This window comes from Panthera onca, chromosome C2 (assembly GCF_046562875.1).
Source record: "Panthera onca isolate mPanOnc1 chromosome C2, mPanOnc1 haplotype 2, whole genome shotgun sequence".
Lineage (NCBI taxonomy): Eukaryota > Metazoa > Chordata > Mammalia > Carnivora > Felidae > Panthera > Panthera onca.
In genome coordinates, this window is record NC_138347.1 from 4,532,088 (window position 1) to 4,550,035 (window position 17,948).

The 17,948-nt window shown below is 45.8% G+C and overlaps 1 protein-coding gene across 2 annotated transcripts in view; it reads right to left on the minus strand.

The window, feature by feature from the left end:
- Positions 1 to 522: 522 nt before the first annotated feature.
- Positions 523 to 17,948, minus strand: part of FAM3B (FAM3 metabolism regulating signaling molecule B) — a 41,380-nt gene continuing 23,954 nt past the window's right edge. For both annotated transcript variants that reach the window (XM_060640503.3, XM_060640502.3), the window contains 5 exons: positions 8,828 to 8,886; positions 7,795 to 7,845; positions 6,680 to 6,767; positions 5,417 to 5,549; positions 523 to 653 (listed from right to left, as the gene is read on the minus strand). In XM_060640503.3, coding sequence (XP_060496486.2) covers positions 564 to 653; positions 5,417 to 5,549; positions 6,680 to 6,767; positions 7,795 to 7,845; positions 8,828 to 8,886 — 421 coding nt within the window. In that variant the 3' untranslated portion in view covers positions 523 to 563. The remainder of the gene's footprint in view (positions 654 to 5,416; positions 5,550 to 6,679; positions 6,768 to 7,794; positions 7,846 to 8,827; positions 8,887 to 17,948) is intronic.

Sequence of the window (17,948 nt, forward strand, 5' to 3'; positions counted from 1 at the left end):
GGGCTCCTCCCTCCCATCCCCACCCCCAGAGAGACACCCCCGCGTTCATGGCAGAGACTGGGTCTCCCTCACTTGCACGATGCTGGTGCCAGAAGGCAGGTGCGGCCAGACTGCTGGGGCAAATGAGTAAGTTCACGGACCCCCAGGAAGAGTTTAAGGGCTTAGCTGGAGTGGACCAAGGCAGCTCTGGTAAGCCCTCTGTGCGCAGTCTCCTGGGAGAGCCAGGTCCGAAACGAGGGTGTGCCTGGTGCTAACACAATAAAGGTTTTGTCTGTGCAGGGCTGTCTACGCGAAGCTCGCTTCCCCCAGAAGCTCCTTTCCAGGCCAGACCCTCCCTCCCCTCACAATTCCTACCCATGTCAGCCTTCCTGCTCATTAGTGCCCTCACTAGATAAATCCCGCCGTAAAAACACCGTGTGCCAAGGTTGTATCCAGCTAGCAAATATTGCTCGGTTGAAGACAGACTCCAAATACTCATCAGATATTGACCGTTGGTTAAGATGCTCGGGTCATTCCACACGGTGTTGCTCTATACATAACCTATTTATTAAGGTCGTGCAACGTTAGCTTGTTTTTTTCGGTATGCAGCCTTCTATCTGTACCTCTGCAGGCCAGCCAGAGTATCTGTTCCTTGCACTGTCAGAGTGGTTGATCTGTGTAAAAAAAGAAAAAGAGTTTTCTGTATCCACCAATCTAATTAACAAATATTTAATGTGTCAGTGATGAGCAAAGTCATAAAAAGAGAATCACTTCCTAAAATGGGATTCGCTCCAAACTACTCTGGGTACTTGATTATTTTTTTCTCAACATGTTTCTTAATAATAATGGAGAAAAAATAATAATATTGGAGCCAGGGGGGCGCCTGGGTGGCTCAGTTGGTTAAGCGTCCAACTTTGGCTCAGGTCATGATCTCGCGGTCTGTGAGTTTGAGCCTGCTTCGGATTCTGCGTCTCCCTTTCTCTCTGTTCCTCCCCTGCTCGCGCTCCCTGTCTCTCTCAAAAATAAATAGACATTAAAAAAAGTTTGTTTAATAATATTGGAACTAGGTGTTAATGCAGCTCTAGAACTTTCTTCAATGATGTAGATATCTATCCAGGAGTCTATGCTATCCCGTAGAGTCACATTTGGGTTAGTGATTACTGAAAATGTGGCTACTATGACTAAGGAACTCATTTTTTTTTTTTTTACTTTTTCAAAAATGTTTATTTGGGGAGAGAAAGAGAGAGTGTGCACACGTGTGTGCGAGTTGGGGAGGGGCAGAGAGACACAGGGAGAGAGAGAGAGGATCCCAAACAGGCTCTGGGCCATCAGTGCAGAGCCTGGTGTGGGGCTCGACCTCGTGAACCGCGAGAAATCAAGAGTCCAATGCTTAACACGCTGAGCCACCCAGGCACCCCTAAATTCTATTTAATTTAAATAAATGTAAATGTAAATGCAAATTTGGCCAGGAGCTGCCTTATTGGACAGCATAGCTCGAATGCCTACTTTCCAATTCTCTGGGAGTAGGACTGTATGTTTTCCAGGGAAACTGTACAGTCCCTTGCTCAGCAAATGTGCATCCTGAATGGGCTTTAGTTTTTCACGTCTTCGATCCTTTCACAGATAACGGAACACCTTAATCTAAAGCACAGGAGGGATCACACGCATCGTTATGGAACTGTAGTTTCCGTAACTTTCCATGAGTTTCATTCCGGTTTTACATTCCTTTTTTTATAGAACAGATTTACTAAGATAAAATTCACATTGAAAGTGTAGAATCAGGGGCACCCGGGTGGCTCTGTCAGTTAAGCGTCCGACTTCGGCTCAGGTCATGATCTCACAGTGTGTGAGTTCGAGCCCTGCGTCGGGCTCTGTGCTGACAGCTCGGAGCCTGGGGCCTGCTTCGGATTCTGTGTCTCCCTCCCTCTCTGCCCCTCCCCTACTCATCCTCTATCTCTCTCTGTCTCTCAAAAATCAATACACATTAAAAAAATTTTTTTAATAAAAAAAATAAATAAAGTATAGAATCAGGGGTCCTTCCTAGCCATTCAGTGGCCCGAGCAGGGGAAGCTGTGGACCAGTCCTCAGCGACAGGCTGACTGCTCAGTCTCCAGTGGTAAAGTGCCAAACAGGCAGAGAGGGCACCTGCCCGCCTCAGGCCAGCATGACCTCAGGAGCCGGAGCAGCCCGTTCACCCTGAAATTCCTCTTTGGTCACAGCCCCTCCAGCAGTGGCCTGCTCTTCCCTTACAATGTCTTCAGGCCTCCGTAGAAGCGGAAATCAGGCACAAGTTCCCACAGCCACCCATGCGCAGAACCTTCCAGGCCGGCGTCCCCCCCGAGTGAGCTCCCTTGGCGTTGCATGGGATGGTGACCGGTCCACACAGCGCAGAGGAGAGTTGGGGCTGCACAGAGCGACGGGAAGCAGGTTAACATGAGATGCCTCCCTGGGAGGCTGGTAGTCAGCCCTGGGGTCCGCAACCGCCACCCGTAACCGCCTGGATCTGCTTCCGGAGGGTTCCAGGAGCGAAGCGGCCAGCTGCAGCCCAGCTTGCTGGCCAGGGATTCCTGGGTGAGAGGGATGCTGACATCAGCCGGGTTTTCAATGGCCACAATGGCACGAGCTGCCAGCAGAAGCTTCTCCCGGTTCTCCTCAGGTTCATGACGTAGACGCCACCACTCCTCCTTCTGTGGAGGTGCTGTTCCACCTGGAAGTCAAGGTTGGTGCCGCCTAGGTGCGTTCCTGCTGCAAGGAATTCAAGGACATCCTCCTCCTCTGCCTGCAGGACGTCAAGGTCCCGGACGCCGCGAGTCTCCCCGTAAGATATCACAGGGATGCGGAACGATGACGGACGGATCCCTCCCTGGGTAGCTCGGAAGAAAGCAAGCGTCTTACGTTTTAAGATTCAGTTTGGTGTGTAGAGGGCTGATGGAGGCTTCCGAACGCAGGAATGACCTGCGGGCTGTGCCCTGGAAACAGCAGGGGGCTGGATGTGACAGCGGCTGGGGGCCACCCAGGGCTCCGGAGGCCCATCCCACACAGCCAGACGTCACCCTCGGGGAAGTCCACGCAGCAAGACCGCATATCCAAATCAGGAAGACGTGTGAATCCCCCGACAGTACCCGACTCGAGCTCTGGGTGAGACGAGGCCCCCAGCTCGGGCCTCGCCGGCATCTGAGCAAACCCCCTGGAGTGTCCCCAAGCCGCGGCTCTAACAGCCCTCGCAAGACCCGCTCACGGGTTCAGGTCTCATCCGGATACCCTTGTAGCCACTGCAGCAAAAATCTTCAACCCTCCCATGCAGGGAAGACACGCGTTTTCCCCAAATTCCCTTCGAGCCCCCCCACCCCACCCCCCTGCCCCCCCCCCCCACCGTTTCAAAATACATGGGTTCTCTGAACTCAGGACTGCGTTTGGAAACCCGCTCTTTCCTTGATTCCTCCTCTTCCAGAAACTTTTTCTTGCAGAGAAGGCTGGAGAGCAAGGGCCACTGCTACTTTGCAATTCAAATGAGGTTTTATTTTAAGTGTCTTAGCTGAACATTAGTAGGGAACCTGTTTGTTGAGATGTTAACGTTGAGTTAGAAGGGATTCAAGCCTCACACCTGGCTTTTCTGATACTGAGGACCCACTCAGGCACCAGAGGGCGGGGTGGTAAGGGCAGTGCGCCCCTAGGCGGCCCGGCTTGGGCTCTGGCTGGGGTCCCTGACCTGGGGCAGGTGGCGTGGGGGTGGAGCCAGGTACCCAGAGAGGCTGAGGGAGCTGGTGGAGAAGAGGGGGGCGGCGGGCAGGTGGGGAGGACACAGGGTAAGAGAGCTGGAGCAAGGGCCTCCAACCTGCCGCGCAAATCAGGGCAACGGGTCCAACCCTTCCTGTGCGTCAGAATCACCAGCCAGCTCCCACCCTGAGACTCCAGTCCGGCTGGCCTGCATACGGCCTGGGCATCAGTGTTTTACGGAGACTCAGGTTGGGGACGGCAGGTTGGGGGTGGACGAGTGCGACGTGGCGGGGCAGGGGAAGCTCCCGGAAGTTGCTCTCTGCTCATCGTTCCCACTCAATCCCCAGGGACCCTTATGTGGCTGCGCCTGGCCCCTGGCTCAGCTCACTTCACGGAGCAGAGTGGGTCCAGGCGGCCCTGGCCCAGACAAGCGCTACCACGCGGAGCCCAGGGAACGCCCTTCTCATTAGGACAAGTCACTGAGGTCCCTGCTGGGCACTGGGTGTCCGGACCCAGTCATTAGTAACAAGAAGTCTACGCTAGGGCGCCGGGTAAACACTCCTAACGTGTTCTGCGAGGCTGGCTTCCTGTCGGTGAAAGAACCTGAGAGTTACAAGGGGAAACGTGCTTTTTTAGAGGCGTGCTAAAATAACCCCGACTGCCCAGCCTCCAGAGTGCTACGGCGGAGGGCATCAGAGAAGCCGAGGGCCTTCCCTTGGGAGCTGGTCGCGAGTTACCTGGTTGTGCGGCCACACTGAAGCCCCACCTCTCCCAGCCCCCCTCTCCAGCCAGGGTGGTCCTGCGAACGAGGAGAGACCTCCCTGCTGTCTGTTTCTGCGTGTCTCCCTTCCCAGACCCGTCACCACACCAGAGGGCGCCAGGAGGGCACCTGGCCTGAAGTCGGAAGCAGCCTCTTACAACGGCCTCCAGACGCCCACTGCCTCCTTGGAGTCTCCGGCTCCTCGAAAGGAGGCGCCTCTCCTGCGCAGGAGCAGCTGGGGCCCTCACTCCGATGCCGCTAACCCTTCCTGTCCAGAAGCTGTCGTGTGTCCCAGCGAGCGGCAACTCTGCAAGGGGCTGTGTGACGGTCCCCAGGGGCGCCCGCTTGTGACCCCCAGGACAGGTGCCGATGCTCCGTTGGAAGTTTCACAGGCGACCGACTTCCTGCGTTAGAAACCTTATTCTCTCGGTCTTTGCTCTCCCTCCACAAAGAGGACACGGTGGGGGGGACTCGATGACGCGTGGACTTCTGGCCACAACACCGATGAAGGCTGCATTCATCCAGGGTGTGTCTGGCACCCGCTGCTTTAAGCCCATCTCGTGCACAGGCTGGGTGAGTCCCCAGACTGGCGCGGCTACGGGCCTCACGGCCGAGGCGAAGGACAGAGAGGCTTGTCCCGGACTGCGGAGTCTCAAGCGTCCTCGACTTTTAAACAGGCTTGGGCAGGGTGAACTTGAGTCGCGCGCCTTTTCACGGTGTAACGTGAAAAGGGTTACCCACACTGTGCGATGGGCTCTTTCACCTAGAAGGGCATCTCGAACACCTCCCCGTGATTCTTCCCGGACTTGGGAATGCAGAGTCCCAGGCCACGAGCCCACGCGGCCGGCCTGGCGCAGGAATGTCTCGGAGGTAAGCGGCCGTAACCAACCCACAGCCTTTCAAATCACAGAGCGCGCTCTACGGACCATTTGTGGGAAAGGACCTTTGAAAAACACTTACACTTTCTCTCTGAATTTCTTTGGGAAGTTGAAGGTCTTTGGCTGTGAGAAATACCCAGCTCGACCTGAACTGTATGTTCCTGATGTGTTTACTTCCGAGTCCTTCTATGACCTTCTTGGCGTCCTCCTTCAACCTGGGGGGAGAAGGGAGGGCGTGTGAAGGTCGCATGTGGAGACACCAGAGGGTCACCCCTCTTTGTCCTGGGAAAGGGGCTTCTAAAGCAATCTACCTCCTCCTGACGTAAACAGCGGGAGGATATCGGATTTCTAAACACGTGACAGCATCAGGGACTCCTTAAGACCAGTGTGGGACGCACAGTTTTAACTCTCGATTCTCAAAAGCCCTGTGTCTTGGGGTGCAGTCACGTCCTCGCATCCAGCCAACGTAACCATTGGGCTCTGCTGTCCCTCCTGTTTCCTGACCACAAAATAAGCAGACAGAAGTTGCTGAAAGATGAAAGCAAAGGTCAGAATGGTCCCTTTCATTTTCACAAAGGTCAGTATCAAAAAAGAAAACAAAAAATGGAAAACAAGGCCAACCATCGTAAAAGCGTGCAAATTTCGAGTAAGCAGAGGAAGGAAGGCAGCAAGGAAAGGAAAAAAACAAAACAAAACAATGAGCTCAGAGTTTCCCCGAGGGAGCGAAGTCAGAATTTTTCCAAGTGTGCACCAGATAACTTCAGTCTGGTAAGATACTCTATTAAAAATAAGGGCTGAGGTCACATAAAGCTGGGAATGCTGGGTTCGGGAACCACCTTGGAAACGCAGCGCACAGAAGCACTTGGAGGTCCTTGGAAGTCTGGCAGCGAAGGTGCACGCGTTTACCCAGAATTGCGAGAAACGCGGAGCCGGATGGACCTCTCCCTACGGAAAGTACTGTGCGTGTGTGGGCGTGTCTTTTTCATTCTATTGGTGCCCCTACAGAGAATTTTCTCAACTCCCTTTCCTATTTCTGTAAGTCCAGCCCTGGGTTTAAGCTTTTCTGGGCCAAGTGTTAGCTTTCCTGTGCTAGTTGTGGTCAGTGGTGGCTCCGTCTTGCTACCTGGAAAGATCCTTTAGCTTCTAGTACTGACTTACTCGCCTGGCTACTCACGGGTTTTTTAGGAACACAGGCTGCTTTGTCAGAGGCTCCTTAAGAAAGCATCCTGCCCTTTGGATTTGTGTTCTTTCCTACAGGATGCTCTTCAGGGGCCCTGTTGCTGGCCTGGCGCTCTCTGCCAGCTGGCTTCCCCCCTGCCGCTGCGACAAATCTGTACACGCTCACCTGCTGGCTCCATCATCGTGGGTCACCATGAAAAGCAACGACTTTGACGGTGCGCTCTGAATAAAGTTTATCATCTGTCCGGAGTTATCTGTTGGGTCAAGGCAAATCAATCAGTTTTAGGGTCTTCCCGGTCCACTGGCCCCGGACGCTGAGCCTCCTCTGCTCTTAGCTGCTGTGTTTGCTCGGAATCTTCTGGTTCCTGGAGCTCCTCCCACGACCACGTGAATGGTACTCCTGGTCCACGAGTGAGCGGCCGCTGGGCTCCACGGAGCAACCAGCAGAGGTGAGGGGCACGGGCAGCTCCTTAAGATTCTATGACTCGACCTTGAGACCGCAGCACATGTGGCCCGTTCTCTGCAATGACTAATGAAGCCCTGACCCGAGAGGAACCATCTGACAGCAGAGTGGCCCCAGGACACTCATATGCAGAATGGGGGTGAGAAATCAGATGTGCTGACCAGACAGGGCATGGTAGGTCTTGCGGGAAGAACAGGAAGGGCTAATCTCAAGCCCCCGTGGTTTTACCACGGGGGCTTGTCATTTACAGTGACGCTTCCGTTACTTACAGAGTAAAAATGCGTAGTGCCCAACAGGTGCATCCAGCCATCTCTTAATTTCTCTGTTGTCCTTATAAAGACTTGTTTTTAATAAGCCTCACTGTTCAATAAAAATATAAGGGGCTGCTAAATCCTGACTGACCACTGCGGTCAAGTCCAGTGCATCCCAGGGATGCGTGTGCCTAGCCCAGCGGGACACCATGAACAGGATAGGGATAATGATGCTGTTCAGGGATGGAGGCTAATCACATTATTTTACACATATCTGATTTTAAAAGAATGTTTTCTCTTTCCCATTATCTGATGAAGGAACAGAAGAAAAAATCCAGGACAAGCGTGATCAGAGAAGACATTTTCTAGACAACACCTTCAAACTTCACCATATGAATCCAGTTAGAGACAAGGAGGGCTTGTGTAAGAGTGTTCTAGAATATTCACATGAGCTTCTGGAACGTTTTTAGTAGACAAAATAAGAATGTTTGACATTTTTATCTGTATTTTCTTTTTAATCTTAATGTTTAGAATTCATTTTAATTTTCACAGGAAGAGTTTTCTTACCTCCTTCAAACATATCAAAATACTGTGTTGCCGTCACTTTCCCAGTCATATCTAAAAATAAAAAGAAATAGTTTTTAAAAGAAAGTTCACTGGACCCCGGGATGCATTTGTGGCACCACGGTGCTCAAAACGACACATTCCTCTTTCCAGGAAGCATGGCTGCTGTGGGCAGGTCAGGTCATGGCTGAACAGCTGTTCTAGAACTTTCCTCCTGTCTGCTTTCAGTTAGGTGGACCCTACCCTTTCCTGCCACACCCACCTCTCCCACACAAACACTGGGGTGCCCACCTCAGCCCTCTCTGCTTCATATTTTAATTTCCCAGCTGGATTCCCAGAGCGGGCACATTTTCTCTGGTTCCCACAGCCCCGCGATCAGGGGACCGCATGCTCAGCTTGCTGTCAGGCACAGGACACACACAAAACCCATTCCCCAAGTCTGCAACAGTTCTCACGGTCATGGGCCCCCAGTGGCAATCGTGACAGGATGTCTTTCCCAGCTCTACGAGGATGCCAAGCTCGGCTTCCCCTGAGGCCCAAGTGGCATTTTCTCACAGAGGTGGGGACTGGCTGCTGGTGCCACCCTCTGCAGGGCTCGTAGGAATCCAAGAGCAACGCCAGACCGGTCTGTGCCCCCACAGCATGCTTAGCTGGTTTTAACCCTGCCTTCTGTGGGCCCTTTTTATTTTTTTTTGGTTTTTAAAAGCCTATTTATATTTGACTTTTTAAAAAAGTTTATTTATTTTTAGCAAACTCTACACCCAACATGGAGCTCGAACTCACGACCCTGAGGTCAAGAGTTGCACACTCCTCTGACTGAGCCAGCCAGGAGCCCCCCCCCCCATTTTTTTTTGTAGAAACCACAAATAATCTGGACAGTGAGGCATTATAAAAATAACCCAATAATTTAAAAACGCATTCAGATATAAGCCTAGACTAGATCGTGTGCAAAAATCATAAAAAACCCAAGGTATCTTTGAAAACCCAATCATGGGAGCTTTTAGAGAAGTTTGAAAGAAAACATTTAATAACTCACAGTTGACAATGGCAATATTTATTCCTCTTCCAACATTTCCAGTCTTTTCTCCTATAAGCCTGAAATATAAATAAGGGTCAGTCAGAGTCCCTTTCTTATTAAGCAATGAGTAGCCCTCCCTGTTCCATAAAATCTTCTCTCGACAGAGACACTGCCATTGGTGCTTACCATCCCGTCACAGATCCGCACCGGCCTTGGCCCAGCGCCCTTGAAAGTCACCCCCATACTCGCTCCACACATACCCACCTCCAAGTTTCCACAGACTCGGTCCCTCAGAAAACCTGGAAACTGCCTTTCATCTTACAATCCAGACAAATGGCCAGGAAGAGGAAAATCAAGTATTTGTGTAGCGCAGACTCTTGACAAATATTGTTTCACTGAATCCTCGACCATCTCACCACCATCCATTTTTCCATCTTACAGCTATGAAGTCCTAAGAGGTGGGTCAGTTGGAAATGGACCTAACTCAAGGCTGGTACCCACGTATACACCCTCTGTCCTCGTACTGACGGAGGCTTTGCTTGACTCTTGATGACCCTTTTATCCAGCCACAAAACGGAACCCAGCTTACCTCCTCAAAGAAATGCCTTAGATCACGTCACTTAATTTTCACTTTTAAATGGGAGAATAGGAAATGTCAACTTCAAATGAATTGTGCCCTAAAACCAGTAAGAAGACTGACCTTCCTGGAGATGGTATCTATTACTGAAGATCCTGGAAGTGTGTGTGTGTGTGTGTGTGTGTGTGTGTGTGTGTGTGTGCATGTACCCTCTGTCAAGTTTTATAATCAGCGATACAGTCACAAAAAGAAGCTGGAAGTTTCCCTCCTTTTCCCATGCTTGGGAGCAGTGAATATGGCACTATAATATGTTGCTCTTGACATGTTTACCAAAACTCTCCTGGGGGCTTTCCAGGCTAAGTCCTTTTTGGAGGCATAGCTTTTTGACAGTTTTTGAGAATATTCTATAGTATCTTGAAAAAGAAAGAGAAACTTCCATTTGTGATCATGGAAAGTGGGGTCACCTGAACCTAACGTCTCAGAGAGAAAAATTTAAAAACGGGACTTGAAGAGTGTATCTACTTGACTGTACTGGAGACCTAACAAGGAAGTGAAGAGTTCCAAAGCCAGGACGTGGGAGAACACTAAGTTTCAAGCAGGTGAGCTCAGCATGTAAATCTACTTTGCCTCAGGAGCATTTGCTAATTCCAGAAAAAGGGTCAAAAAAGAAGAGTAGCACTTTTGACAACCATGTGAGGCTAGTGGGACAGAAGTTGGAAGCTGGGCCCACCAAACGGAAGGTCATGTCAAATCCTTCATCTTCTTTGGGTTGGGATCAAAAACAGATGACTCTTAAAAACAAGAATGAACCAGAAATAGATCAGAACTTGAATAGCTGCCTCCAAATTTTAAGTCAACTGGGTGACCCACGCCCCCACCAAGTCTCAATCCTTAGCACTTATTCAGATCATTCTATTCTGCTAATGGTTCCAAGTCCTTGGTATAAGCAAACACAAATCCCCAGAAGAATATATCATCTAATGCCTTAATTAAGAAAAAATCACCACAACTTCTCAAACGCATGGTCTGTCACACTATCAAATGTCACCTGGCACATAAGGAGAGATGCCAACGTAAACAAGTGTCGATGAGACAGGAGAAAATAATAGAGAATAGTGACGATGTGTGAGGGTTCCAAACAAATTGCCCAACAGACTTTACGATAAAGAAGATAATAAATGAAACAATATAGATATTATAGATAATATAGATATAATATAGATATAGATAATATAATATAGCTATAGATGTAATATAGACAATAAATGAAATTTTTGAACTGGAAACTACAAAAACTGACATGAAGATTAGAAGAAGAGTAAAATGAAGCTCTAAAACTAAAATTGCTTAACAATCGGTAGTTAACAGAGGGGTTTAACAGCAGATTAGGCACAGAAGAACCGGTGAACTGAACCACAGTTCAGAGGAAAAGAGCTCTGTCTACAAGGAAAACCAGAGAGATACAAGGATGGAAAATACAAAATAGACTGAAGGCTATAGAGAATATAATAAATAATAAGATCTGTCATATGTTTCGTTAGGAGTCTCATAGGAACAGAAGGTTAATGGAGAAGAAGATGCAACGTCCGAGAATTTGTTAGATGCATGAAAGCCTTCAATTCACACATATTTAAGAAGCACAATGAGGGGCGCCTGGGTGGCTCAGTCGGTTGAGCATCCAACTTCGGCTCAGGTCATGATCTCGCAGTCTGTAAGTTCAAGCCTACGCCGGGCTCTATACTGATGGCTCAGAGCCTGGAGCCTGTTTCAGATTCTGTGTCTCCCTCTCTCTCTGCCCCTTCCCCGCTCATGCTCTATCTCTCTCTGTCTCAAAAATAAATAAAAGTTAAAAAAAAATTAAAAAAAAAGAAGCACAATGAACACCAAAGAGAATACAGCAATAATAACAGACACAGCAGGGTATAAGTGCTGAAAACCAAAGACAAGGAAAAATCATACAGATAATAGGAGAGGGAAAAGAAGGCTGTTACTTTCACAGGATTAGCAATTCAGTTGTTAGCTGACTCTCATGAGAAACAGTGGAAGCCGGAAGACAATGGAATGGTATCTGGATGGGTTGAAACAACCTGGAACAAACATCTTTCAACAATGAAGATGAAATAAAGATACTTCAACATACACTGAGACAGTTCCCCACCACCAGAAAACACAGAAGCTTTTGTTCTGTATCTTTTGTTGTAATAAACCTTATCTATAAGTATTAGCTGTTACTGAGTCTTACTAGTCCCCCTAGAATATCACTGAAGTTGAGGGTAGCTGTGCGACCCCCCCAAAACAATATCCAACTGAAGTATATGCACATGTGCACAAGGAGATGTGTAATTATATTACACATTTGATGTCCAAGTGGACCTATTTCAGCCTGTTTTCAATTCTAGAATTTCTTTTGTTTTTCTTTGGATTGTATTTCATTTTTGAATATGCAATACATTTATGCGGTTCAAAAAATCACCGTTATGTGCACAAAATAAAATTACACCCAAAGAAATCTTCCCTACATCCTCCACTTTGTTCTCCTCATCCCCTGTTCTCATTTCCATTAATTTTTCTTAGTTTCTGATTTACTCCTCCAGTGTGTTTTTATGTCAAAAATAAGCAAATTGCATGTGTATGATTAATATATGTTTACGCCTGTGTTTTACATATAGGTATATATACACATATGAGTACACTTATGTGTGAGTGTATTTACGTAGATGTGTGTATTCCTTATCATATTATTTTATAACCAACCAGTAAATGTGTTGCTCTGAGTTCTGTGAGCCATTCTAGCAAATAACGAAACCCAAGGAGGAGGTCACGGGAACTCGGATTTATAGCCAGTCAGTCAGAAGCATAGTAACAATCTGGGACTTGTGATTGCATCTGAAGTGTGGGGGGAGAGAGTCTTGTGAGACTAAGCCCTTAAGCTGTGGAGTCTGAGGCCATCTTCGAGTAGACAGGGTCAGAATCGAGTTGAATCATAGACCACCCAGCTGGGGTGGCAGATAATTGCTTGATGTTGGGAAAAACCTACCACACATTGGGTACGGATGCACTCAGAGTATCGTGTGTAGTGTAAGGAAAGCAATGGGGTTTTTCTTTATGCACCCAAAATAATGGGGCTTCTTGAGAAAAAACAGATAACTTGAGTAGCTCTGTATTTATTAAAGAAATTGAAATGTGCAGTTAGAAATCTTCTCACAAAGAACACTCCAGGCCAGAAGGCTTCACTGGGGAACTGCACCAAATCCTTAAAGAAATAATACCAATTTTGTACAAACTCTCTCAGAATATTGAAAAGGAGAGAATACTCACCAATATACTCCACCCTGATACCAAAACCAGAAAAAAAAATAAGAAGAAAACCATAGACCAGTATCTCTCATGAATGCATATACAAAAATTTTTAACAGAATTTTAGCCAATTGAACCCAACAATATAGAAAAAGGATGATATATCACAAGCAAGTGGGACTCACCTCAGAAATGCAAGGTTGGCTTAATATTCAAAAATGTAATTTGCCATATTAGCAGACTAAAAAAGACAAACTATATAATCACTTCAAGAGATGCAGAAGGGACACTGGCTGGCTCAGTTGGCTGAGCGTCCGACTTCGGCTCAGGTCACCGTCTCACAGTCTGTGGGTTCGAGCCCTGCATCGGGCTCTGTGCTGATAGCTCGGAGCCTAGAGCCTGCTTTGGATTCTGTGTCTCCCTCTCCCTCTGCCCCTCCCCTGCTCATGCTCTGTCTCTGTCTCATAAACAAACATTAAAAAAATTAAAAAATTAATTAAAATTAATTAATTTAATTAAAAAATTAAACATTAAAAAAATAGAGGTGCCTGGGTGGCTCCATCGGTTAAGCGTCCAACTTCAGCTCAGGTCATGATCTCACGGTCTGTGAGTTTGAGCCCCATGTCAGGCTCTGTGCCGACCGCTGGGAGCCTGGAGCCTGCTTTGGATTCTGTGTCTCCCTCTCTCTCTGCCCCTCCCCCACTCGTGCTTGGTCTCTCTCTCTCTCTCTCTCTCTCTCTCTTTCAAAAATAAACATTAAAAAAAGAGAGATGCAGAAAAAAACATGTGACAAAATCTAGTATCCATCACTGATTAAAAACTCTCAGAAATCTTGAGGTGGAAGGAATTTCCTCAACTGATAAAGGGTTTCTATGAAAAATCCCTAGTTAACATCATATTTAATGATGAACGATGGAATGCGTTTCCTCTACAACAAGGAAAAAGGCAATGATGTCTACTCTCAGCATTTCTATCCAGCATTGTAGTGGAGGTTTTATCCAGTGTAATCAGGCAAGAAAAAGAAAGCAAAGGTATGCAGATTAAAAAAGAAATGGTAAGGGTCACCTGGGTGGCTCAGTTGATTTTGGCTCAGGTCACGATCCCAGTGTCATGGGCTTGAGCACCGTGTTGGGCTTCATGCTGAGCATGGTGCCTGTTTGAGATTCTCCTTCTCTCTCTTTCTGTCTCTCCCTCTGCCCCTCCCCTCCCTAACAAAATATTCTTTTTTTTTGTTTTTAATGTTTATCTTTATTTTTGAGACAGACAGAGCATGAGTGGGGGAGGGGCACAGAGAGAGGGAGACCCAGAATCGGAAGCAGGCTCCAGGCTCTGAGCTGTCAGCACAGAGCCTGATGTGGGGCTGGAACTCATCAACTGCGAGATCATGACCTGAGCTGAAGTCAAACGCTCAACCGACTGAGCCACCCAGGTGCCCCAAAAACTGTTCTTAAAAAAAAGAAAAGAAGTGGTAAAACTCTCTTTTATTGGGGGTGGGTAGATGGCATTATCATCTACATAGACTATCCAATGTAAAAACAAAACTACTAGAACTAATAAGTGAGTTTAGCAAGGTTGTGGGATATAAGCTCATTATCCAAAAATCAATCGTATCTCTATATGCTAGTAATAAACAGCTGGAAATTAAAAAAAATTTTAAGTATACTATAGCATCAAAAATGAAATACTTACAGGTAAATATAGTAAAAGAGCTGTAAGATGCGTATACTGAATACAGTAAAAACATTACTGAGACAAGTTGAAGAAAATTTTAATAAATGGAGAGCTAACTATGTTTCTTGAGTAAAAGATTCAATATTGCTAAAATGCCAATTCTCCCCAAACTGATCTAGAGACCCAATGCAATCCCAGTCAAAAGCCAATAGTTTTGTGTAGAAATGTGTAAGCTGATTCTAAAATTCATATGTATATGGAAAGGATCTAAAATAGTCAACATAATTTTGAAAAAGAAAAACAAAACTGAAGAAATTATGTTACTGAACTTCAAGAATTACTGTAAAGCTACATTTATCAGGGCAGTTTATATAATGAAAGACAGACAAGTGGAAGGGAATGGAGAGTCCAGAATTAGATATGGTCCCTTGATTTTGGCCAATGGTACAAATTCAGTAGACAAAGACAGTATTTTGAATAAATGTGCTAGAACAATTGGATATCCACATTTAAAAGTGATTTCAATCCAGACTTCACATCATATGCAAAAATTAACCCCAAATGGGTATCTCACAGTATATGTATTGAAAAATCTAAAATTATCAAATTTCTAGAAGAAAAATACAAGAAAATTTCTGTGACTTTGGGTTGGGCAGACAGGATCTTAGATAGGACACAAAAAATATGATCCTAAAATTAAAAACTGGTAAATTGGACTTCAATAAAATTAAGAATTTCTGCTCTTTGATAAACACAGTTAAGAGAAGAAAAAAGACAAGCCACAAACTGGGAGAAAATATTTGCAAATCATGTACTTGATGAAGGACTTGGATACAGAATACATAAAGAAATCTGAAAGTCAATAATAAGAAAACAACCCAGGGGCACCTGGGTGGCTCAGTCAGTTAAGCATCCAACTTCAGCTCAGGCTCATGGTTCATGAGTTCAAGCTGCGCGTCAGGCTTTCTGCTGCTGGCAGCACAGAGCCCGCTTCAGATCCTCTGCCCCCTTGTCTTTCTGCCCCTCCCCCATGTGTACGCTCTCTCACTCTCTCTCTCGAAAATAAACATTTAAAAAAATTTTTTTTAATATTTATTTTTGAGAGACAGAAGGAGAGGATCAGAGCGTGAGCAGGAGAGAAGCAGAGAGGGACACACAGAATTGGAAGCGGGCTCCAGGCTCTGAGCTGTCAGCACAGAGCCTGATGCGGGGCTCAAACCCATGAACTGTGAGATCGTGACCCGAGCCGAAGTCAGGAGCTCAACCGACTGAGCCACGTAGGCACCTCTTAAATAAATATTTCTTTTAAAAAGAAAACAACCCAGTTAAAAAATGGCCAACTGACTTAAATAGATACTTCATCAAATAAGACATACATATAGCAAATACATACACAGAAAGAGGTGCTACGTCAGTAGTTATTAGGAAAATGCAGATTAGAAACTTAGGTACCACTGCACACCTGTTAGGATGCCCTAGATTGGAAGGACTGAGCAATGAGTGTTAGTCCAGCATGATTGTGGATCAACTCTCATACACTGATGGGAATGTAACACAGGACAACACTTTGCTTTAATACTTAAAATGTTTCACCCCATTTTCTTCTTGTTTGCCTGGTTTCTGAAAAAAAGCCCAATATAATTCTTCGCCTTGTTGCTTTATAGGTAAGGTGCTTTTGCTTTTTTTTACTTTGTTTTATTTGCCTCTGGCTTCTCATACGATTTTTCTCCTTGTCTTTGATCCTCTGTAGTTTGACATACTTAGGTGTAGATATTTTAGTATTTATCTTACTTGGTTTCATTAAGCTCCCTGGATCTGTGGTTTGGGGCCTGTCGATAATTTTGGAAAACTTCCAGCAACACTGCTTCAAATATTTCTGTTCCTTTCTCTTTCCCTTCTTCTGGTACTCCTATTACACATTATACCTTTTTACTTGTCCCACAGTTCTCGGATATTCTGTTGCGTTTTTTTCCTTCAGTCTTTTTTTTTTTCCCTTCTCTTCCTCTTTCAGTTTGGGAATTTCTATTGACATATCCTCCAGCTCCCCAACTCTTTCCTTTCTTGTATCTGGTCTACTGATGAACCCAACAAAGGTGTTTCTCATTTCTGTTACAGTAATTAATTTCCTTTGATTCTTTCTTAGGGTTTTCATCTCTCTGCTGACATTGCTCATCTGTACTTGTATTTTGTCCACTTTTTCAACTGGAACCTTGAGCATATTAATCATAGTTGTTTCAAATTCCTGGTCTGCTAATTGCAAAATCTCTGCTATGCTTGAGTCAAGTTCTGATGCTTGCCCCATCTCTTCAAACTGTGCTGTTTACCTTTAGTGTGCCTTGTTACTTGTTTTTGAAAACTAGACATAGTATGCCAGTTAAAAGGAACAGAGGTACCCTGATGAACCTGGATGCAAAAGTCCTCAATAAGATACTAGCCAACCAGAGCGAACAACACATTAAAAGAATTATTCCTCATGATCAAGAGGATATATACCCAGGATGCAGGGCTGGTTCGATATCCACAAAATAATCAATGTAATACATCACATCAATAAAAGAAAGGACAAGAACCACATGAGTCTCTCAATAGATGCAGAGAAAGCACTTGACAAAATACAGCATCCTTTCTTGAGAAAAACCCTCAGAAAGTAGGGATAGAAGGATCATACCTCAAGATCTTAAAAGCCATATGTGAAAGACCCACCGCTAATATCATCCTCAATGGGGAAAAACTGAGAGCTTTCCCCCTGAGTTCAGGAACACAACAGGGCTGTCCACTCTTGCCACTGTTAGTCAACATAGTTTTGAAGTCCTAGCCTCTGCAATCAGACAACACAATGGAATAAAAGGCATCCAAAATGGCAATCAGGAAGCCAAACTTTCACTCTTTACAGATGACATGATAGTCTATATGGAAAACCTAAAAAGATTCCACCAAAAAATTGCTAGAACTGATCCATGAATTCAGCAAAGTTGCAGACTATAAAAATCAATGCACAGAAATCGGTTGCATTTCTATACACCAATAATGAAGCAACATAAGGAGAAATCAAGGAATCGATCCCATTTACAATTGCACCAAAAAGCATAAAATACCTAGGAATAAATTGAACCAAAGAGGTGAAAAATCTATACACTGAAAACTATAGAAAGCTCATGAAAGAAATTGAAGAAGACACACACAAAAAATGGAAAAATATTCCATGCACCTGGATTGGAAGAACAAATATTGTTAAAATGTCAATACTACCCAAAGCAATCTACATGTTCAGTGCAATCCCTATCAAAATAACACCAGCATTCTTCACAGAGCTAGAACAAACAATCCTGAAGTTTGTATGGAATCAGAAAAGACCCCGAATAGCCAAAGCAATCTTGAAAAAGAAAACCAAAGCTGGAGGCATCACAATTCCGGACTTCAAGATGGAGGCATCACAATTCCAGACTTCAAGATGGATTACAAAGCTGTAATCAAGACAGGATGGTACTGGCACAAGAACAGACACTCAGATCAATGGAACTGAATAGAGAACCCAGAAATGGACCCACAAGCATATGGCCAGCTAATCTTTGACAAAGCAGGAACGAATATCCA